This window comes from Sinocyclocheilus grahami, unplaced genomic scaffold (assembly GCF_001515645.1).
Source record: "Sinocyclocheilus grahami isolate Dianchi unplaced genomic scaffold, SAMN03320097.WGS_v1.1 scaffold386.1, whole genome shotgun sequence".
NCBI lineage: Eukaryota > Metazoa > Chordata > Actinopteri > Cypriniformes > Cyprinidae > Sinocyclocheilus > Sinocyclocheilus grahami.
This window is the reverse complement of record NW_015505565.1, coordinates 845,930-853,607: the sequence shown is the minus strand read 5'-3', so window position 1 is coordinate 853,607 and position 7,678 is coordinate 845,930. Positions and strand designations below refer to the sequence as shown.

The 7,678-nt window shown below is 37.4% G+C and overlaps 1 protein-coding gene and 1 long non-coding RNA gene across 2 annotated transcripts in view; one reads left to right on the top strand and one right to left on the bottom strand.

Annotated features, from left to right (window-relative positions):
* The window catches only part of LOC107550058 (glutamate dehydrogenase, mitochondrial), a 15,655-nt gene extending 11,096 nt beyond the window's left edge, over nucleotides 1-4,559 (bottom strand). The window contains exon 1 of the mRNA XM_016231284.1: nucleotides 3,962-4,559. Within this exon, the coding sequence (XP_016086770.1) occupies nucleotides 3,962-4,358 (397 nt within the window). The 5' untranslated portion in view covers nucleotides 4,359-4,559. The remainder of the gene's footprint in view (nucleotides 1-3,961) is intronic.
* Nucleotides 4,560-5,949: 1,390 nt separating this feature from the next.
* The window catches only part of LOC107550057 (uncharacterized), a 22,793-nt gene continuing 21,064 nt past the window's right edge, over nucleotides 5,950-7,678 (top strand). Inside the window, exon 1 of the long non-coding RNA XR_001604621.1 lies at nucleotides 5,950-6,015. This is a non-coding gene — a long non-coding RNA (uncharacterized lncRNA). The remainder of the gene's footprint in view (nucleotides 6,016-7,678) is intronic.

The following is a 7,678-nucleotide window of genomic DNA, read 5'->3' as shown; positions in this document are numbered from 1 at the left end:
ATATATATATATATATATATAAAAACAAGGTTTTCCATACCGTTTGGACTAATGAATTTCTATTCATGATTGGTGGATAACATTATATTTATACAGTTTTTTTTATTTATACAATATATACAATTTCGAAATTCGCTTATATTTCAAGGTTGTACAAACTACCCAGTTAAACACAAAAAGTGGAAAAAAATATTTCAGTACAAAAGTACACAATGTTCTGTACAACCTGGTGAGGCAAAGGTTATCTGAAAGTCATGTGTGCAGGGGGAGTCCTGTGTATTTATGAGTATGTGTGTTTTGGGCCGGAGGCTGCAATGACTCCGTGTCCAGTCAGCTCCTCTGCCAGGCTGCACCATGAATCTTGATTGACTGTGTGAATGAGTGTGTCTGTCTCTGACACACACTGCCTGGCAGACGTAGCAATCCCTTTTACAATAAACAGAATGAAATAACAGACTGCCATCCTGCATAAGCAGTAGAAAATTAGACTGGGAATAATCTATAATAACTGCATTAATTCACGATGCTTCTGTAAATGCAAATGGTAATGTCTGGCCCAAATGAGTGAAATGATGTGCTCTAAAATGTTCATAATACAAGTGAGAAAGCTGCCAACATACAGGCCAATATGGAACTAAACCACTGATCATGATGTCTTTTTATTGCTGAAAAGCCCATAAGAAAACCAGCCCCTCTGGGCATCTTTTTGTCTGCGTTTAAAAGCTCACAAGCTGAACAGATGTGCTTTTTCCACTTTTTTTATAGCTGAAATTGTCTTCATTTATACACACAGAGAGGTGGGGAAAATGATGTGAGGGAGATGGTGGGGGCTCTTGAGTGGAGGAATGACTCAGCATTGATCACTCAGCATTTTTTTCAAAGAACAAAGAAAAAAAACACACACAGGAGGAAACCTATCCAGCATCTCCTTCGACTCCACCTAGCGAGCCAACCTAGTGCTTGATCATAACCAGGATGTGCACTTCCTGCACAAGTCTGACTCATGCCATCTTTTTGTTCCATTACTCTTGCACATATACAGGATACGCAGCCAAGCATTTCTGCTGATCCAGTGATTCCGACATTCACGTGCACGACTTTGGCTAACAGATGATGTTTCAGTTAAAGGCAGAGCCTTTAGCTGACAGTGTGTGATGACTGAATTGCTCTTGTACTTTGTAATGTGTACCTAATCTTGTCTATTACACATAGATAATGTCAATCACAGCACTTTTGTTAGTGTCTTCGAGCCATGGAGAACAAGTGTCTGCCTTGCATGAACGATTTAAGGGGCTGCATTTGATGTCGGGCGTTTTGCTGACTTCAGGCATTTGCAAATTTTAACTACACACCACCTGAACAATGATTTACAAGCGGCGAGCGTTTCTGATTGGCTGGTCTTCCGATGCATCATGATTTACCCAAGGTGCTCCATTTTATGCCTGATAATGGAGCACTTTACACCAAAAGCCAATATTTGAAGAGGTATTTTATGCATGATATTCAAAAAGTACGCACACTTAATAAATTTGCTAACTGGTATTGGTTTGTGATGAGAAAATAATGCGTTAAAAATAAAAGGTTGTTGTACTGAGATGCTTATTATCACTGGTCTTATCAGAATCACATTGATGGTGTTCATTAAAGTCACAATGAAATGAAAGAAGATATTTTCTTTTCGACATTGTGGTGTACATCCGAATGTAATGCACTAAATGGTGGGGACTTGGTTTTATGCAGCAGTGGTTGATTGGATTTTGAAATGTGGGCGTTGCATTTAAATATGGAGGCAGATGATCATGACCTTGGAGGGGTGGTAAGTAAAACAAGCATACAATTTTCACAATAACATAAAAAACATACATTTAGAAAATAGATGGGGTGAGCTATAAGCACTTTAAAGTAAAAAAGGCGATCAGTATTTTTCTCATGGAAAATTATGGCCTTAAAAATTACTGACTCACTGCAAGACACAGATAAACAAAACAAATGAGAGAATGACAACTTTTCAAACACATAAGAGTTTCTTGTCAAACCGACCTACAACTATCTCATAATTTAATATTGCTGCATGCATAGCTACAATCACATTAATATCCTTTAAAGGGACAGTCCACCCAAAAATGAAAATTCAGCCATCATTTTACCTTCATGTTGTTCCAAACATTTATGACTGTCTGATAATGTTTGTAAGAAAACATTTTTGGTTACCATTGGCTTCATTGACAGAAAAAAAAGACTATGAAGGCTAACGGGAACTGAAACATTTCTTACCAACATTATACAAAATATCTTTAGCCTATGTTCTGCAGAAGAATTAAAGTCACACAGGTTTGGAACTACATGAAGGTATGTGAATGACAGAATTTTGGATGGATGCAAAATACACACTGGTGAGTTAGATGTCTCCAAATGCTATGTGTACACGTGAGCAGAGTGGTCCTGTCACACAGATGACGAGCCAGAGCGCCTGAGCCCCACCCCCATATCCACCATTACAACTCTCTCTCACGATACGTCACCCCACAAATCACCCACAATGCAGTGCCAGGATGACATCTCCCCCTCCCACTCTGCACGCACGGCCTCAATCTCTTGATGACCACTGCTGTTAAGAATGAATGCGATTCTGTGGGACTCCCATGATTTACAACATGAGGATGTGCCTCGGTATGGGCATAAACCCCTTTCATTGGAATATATGCTTGTTGTTAAATCACAGAAAGTAAACACATCACATCTCATTTTTTTTATTCATTATAGACTGTGTAATGTATCAACCTCTTCCTTATCAGCTAGCACCCAGGCAAATTGTTTATTAACCTAACATGAATGAACCTTCTGAACCTAACTGAACGATATGAATGATTCTTTGTGTACTGAAAACACACAGTTGACTTGAGACAACTTGTTGCCCATGTTTGGCATAAGGGTACAATCAGTTGCAAGTTAGTATAAACAGTTGAAACTGCAATGTTCACATTAATGACTAATAAACATGTCAAGCAGGAAGCATATTCTGAGGTCAGACAAAAACCACAGACAGCTTATCCAAAAACAAAAGTAACAAAGCAAGGCACATAAAAAACCCTAAACCTGATAGTCTTTAATAGGGCTGTACGATTTTCTTTTGAAATAGGAAGTTTAATAAAAACATTTTTGACAAATACACACAGAAAAACAAGGGTTTTCATTCAGTTTTCCATCAAAAATAATATCTCGGCTTAACCTGACATGTGAAATTGAATAATCTATAATTATTGTGTAGTAAAATATAATAGTAATAATAACAATATATTGTAAAAGTTTAAGAAATAACACAAGCAAGGGTGGTGTTGTGCTGTGACTCAGCTATAGATGTCTTCTGCAAAACTCTTATAAAGTTGTGGAATGCTTTATTTCATAAAAAAATAGAATTATGCATTTTTTGTTGTTTTGGATTATGCTCTGTATCGATGCAGTTCATTTGACCAAATAGTCGACTTAATATAGCAGACTAATTGTTATTTTGACTAAAGTCAAGTTCAAAAATGTAGTTGTAATTGCAAAAGGTTCCGAATTAATTTGATTAGAGATTATATTTCACAATAGAAATGAATGGGAATGAAACCATACAATCCACAAAAAATAAATGGAAAACAGAATTTTGGAGAATTTTCAGTGTCTGGCCTCTCTCCCCAGGTGATACATACACCTGTGCAGGTGCAAGGTGTGTCAAGGTGCTGTATTATTGACAGGGCAGAACTAGTCCAATCTATACAAATACCACGTTTAAAGTCGAACAAAAACATTATAAAATGAATAAAAGGGCACACACTGGTTTGCAAGTCATTGTGTCAACAACTGTCAGCATGAACGCACTTACCATGAAACTGCTGTCAAATATCTTGTTGCGCAAAACACGTAAACTGATATATTATGCCTTCTTAATGCACGGTATTAAAAAAACAATATCCCTTACCTCCTTTGCAGGGAGTTCTGTGCTGGCTGTGTTGTGCCCGGTAACCCTCGATAACCTCCCATTCTCCGTTGTCTCTCTTGATGGGGAAGGACACGCTCAGGACGTGGTTGCAGGGCTTGATGATTCTGAGGATCCCCCGCACACGGTGTCTCTTCTGCTCCGGCGTCTCCCGGGTCTTCAGGTCCTCCACCAGCTTGTTTTCGACAATAGCAGCGCCACGATCGAAGAAACCCTCCACCATCCTGAAGAAGTTCGGGTCATCTTCCTTGTCAGCGGCATCACTGTAGTGACGCACCCTCAGCAGAGATGAGGAAGCCGGCAGAGCGGACTCGACGCATCCCGAGGCCAGAGCGTTCCCCGCTCCGCGAGTCAGCAGCTCCCCGAAATACCGGTACATGGCGACAAGGGGCTTTGAAAGTTACGGTACAATGGAGAAAGAAGAAATTAAAGGATGATGGGTATTCGACGAGGTGAAAAAGGGAAACGAAAAGGGGGGGTAAATGAACGAGACTACGGAAGCTCCCGAGCCTGCCTCGTTCAGTGTCAAAGTGACAGCGCTCATGCCGTCTCGCGCTTTAAAAGGCAGCGGCGTGTTTAGAGGAGTCGCGCGAGCAGAAGCAAGGTCACCGCGTGTCAGGAGGGAGGAGGAAACGCGCCCGCTGCTTTTGAATCTCGTATTCTTTCAGCTACATTCAATATTGACCTTATTCTCCAGCAAGACAAGCGCGTCGCCTTCGTTAGAATATTGTCTTTGAACTTCCGTTTGTGCGGTAGCTCTGTATAGTTCTATGGCATCGCTGTCTAAGAGTAATTTAGCTGGTAAAGTGGATTTATGTATTGTAGAGCATTGTAATGTTTAAAGGGGTCATATGATGCGATTTCAAGTTTTCCTTTCTCTTTGGAGTGTTACAAGCTGATTGTGCATAGATAAGATCCCTGAAGTTGCAAAGACTAAGTCTCAAAACCAAAGAGATATACTTTATCAAAGTTAGACATTAAAGCATGTCAGCATACTCTGTTACACCAAATACACAAAATAATGATCTTTAAAAAAGCATCATATGACCCCTTTAAAGCAAATGTCTTAACAAATGTCAGTAGCAGGGGCGCCGCTAAGGGGGGGGGAGTTAGAACAATTCGAAGGGCCCACGCACTTTTGGGGCCCCCAGAGATCTGTTTTATTAGTAGTAACAGTAGTAGTAGTAATGTAATAGAAATCATTAATGTATCTACCAAAGAGTTACAAATAAAACAAAATTACGGCTTATTTCTGCATTTTTTTTGCGCATCGTGTGTGTGTGTGTGTGTGCGAGAGAGAGAGAGAGAGAGAGAGAGATCTGAATGGCAAAATTGACTTTACTAGGCTATACTGGATTTACACCATGCATTTCCTGTCAGCGGGAAAGCCGCGCCCCCAGCTATGACATGACCCCGACCAAGTCCATGGTTGACACCCTCTCATTAGCATGTTGTGCAGAGGAAAAATAAATGCGGAACTACATTCAGAAATAAATGAGTGATCAAAGGAAAATAAATAGGATGAGTTTAGCATTTCCTTAAACATTTTCCATTTGCCCACCAATTTATTTTATTTATTTGCCTACTTTAATCACGTTTAATTATTTCTATATGTATTTAAACAAGAATTTGTGTATTTATACACACATTTATATATTTATTTGCATATATATTTATTTATTTGTGTATTTATTTATTTATTGTTTTTGCAGGTTTCGTCCTCCTTACTTTGAGCCGTTGCTGCGATACGTCAACTCGTCCGCCATTTTTGTGAAGGCAAGACTTTAAAATAAATGGAGGTAACGTTAAACGGAGGAGCTGCATTTTTTTCTGGATAAAAACACGATAACGTTTACATTTATCAACCGATTTCAGAGGTTTCAGTTATTTAGTTAGGTTTGGAAAATTATTAATTTTCATAAGAAATTGTGAAAACTCACACTTGTCTCACTTGTTAATTTGATTGATTTTTTCGGTTTGCAATTCTAATGTTAATGTAGTATAACTGTGACATATACATGTTTTGTAATTTGAATGTACATTAAATTAAATTAAGTTGATTCATTGCTTTCTCTGTTTTCAACCCCAACATTTGAGCTTTTCTTGTGCTTCAGGTCAGAACACAGCTCATTCCCTTTGAAATACTGGAAGAAAATCTAATTTATACATCTTTAAGCACTAATAATTTACCATCATTGAGAAAATTGAATAAAACCAGCGAATACAAATTAAAAAGTGACACTCTTGGTAGTCTGCTTTTTATTTTGATAGCACTCTATACAGATAAACTCCACAACAAACAATAACAAATGCAACTGATAATCCTTTATGGATACAGTAAAACTTACAGTTACAGTGGTAAAATATTATGCACTGATACAGTGCACAGTAAAAGTGATATGTAATATTAAAAAGTATGTGTAGTACAAGTACAGTACACTGTATATGAAAAATACAGTGCATGCATAATTATTATGCAAGTTGATATTCTGATTATATTTTTTTCCAAGTACATTTTACCAATAATTATAACTACTATTAATCTTGTATTTACTCACTTATAATCTATATATTATTGTTCATGAAGGCTGGAAGTGAAAAACACCTTATATTCAGGTGTGCATAATTATTAAGCACGTTATCTTCTACAGATAAAACCTCGAGATGGACTAAAAATGAACTCCCAAAACTTACTGCCAGATTCTGGAAGATAAATTCTTCAAACAGTGGTACAAGAGGATGTGGTGCTGGTCCTTCAAGAGTCACTCTCAACTTATCTGTCTATAAAGCATATATATACATGTATACATATATATATAAAGCATATATATACATGTATACATATATATATATATATAAATCAGTCTTCAAGTATTTTACTACACTTCGGTATGTGATTCTTATTAAGTAGGGGTAATTTTTTAGGATTCTATACTTAACCTAAGTCTCTGAGAACCTGACACCTTGTACTTCTGGAGACTCCAGGTAGGTTGCAGTTCTATGAAAATGGTGGCGCTGGAGACTAAATGGTTCCTGGTGATTTCACACCTAAATCTTCATCTTAATTCCTAATTCTTTTGTGGTTAACGTGCATCTTTTCTTCTCCACATGTTTTTGACTGACCCTGCTGACCCACTGAGCATTTTGCTGTCCAATGGTTATGCAATAACCATATGCAATAGTTATAACTTTACAATTTCTAGTATTGTATTAGTTTTTAATATTTCTCATGGGCATTTAATAATTTTTCACTTTCAGTCTGAGTTAAATCTCTTTTTTGGCTCATTTTATCTGTAAAAGAAAATCTGCTTAATTATTATGCACACCTGAATATAAGACATTTTTCACTTTAGCGTTCAGCCTTCATGAATAATTATATATCAATTATAAATGATTAAATACAAGATTAATAGTAGTTATTAAGATTGATGTCGTTTGGAATTGGTAAAATGTGCTTGGGAAAAAATATAGTTGGCTGGAATTATGGCACATTGTAATGCTGGGTTGTGTTGAGCACACCAGCTGTTGGCATGAGTACCAGTGTTGCCAATTTAGCTACTTTGTAGCTAGATTTAGCGACTTCCCCACCCCTTTTGAGACTTTTTTCAAAAGTTTAGGGACAAATATAGCAACTTCTGGTTCTAAGTTCTCATCTTGCCCACTGATCTACGTTCATCTTTATATAGATCAGTGAATTTG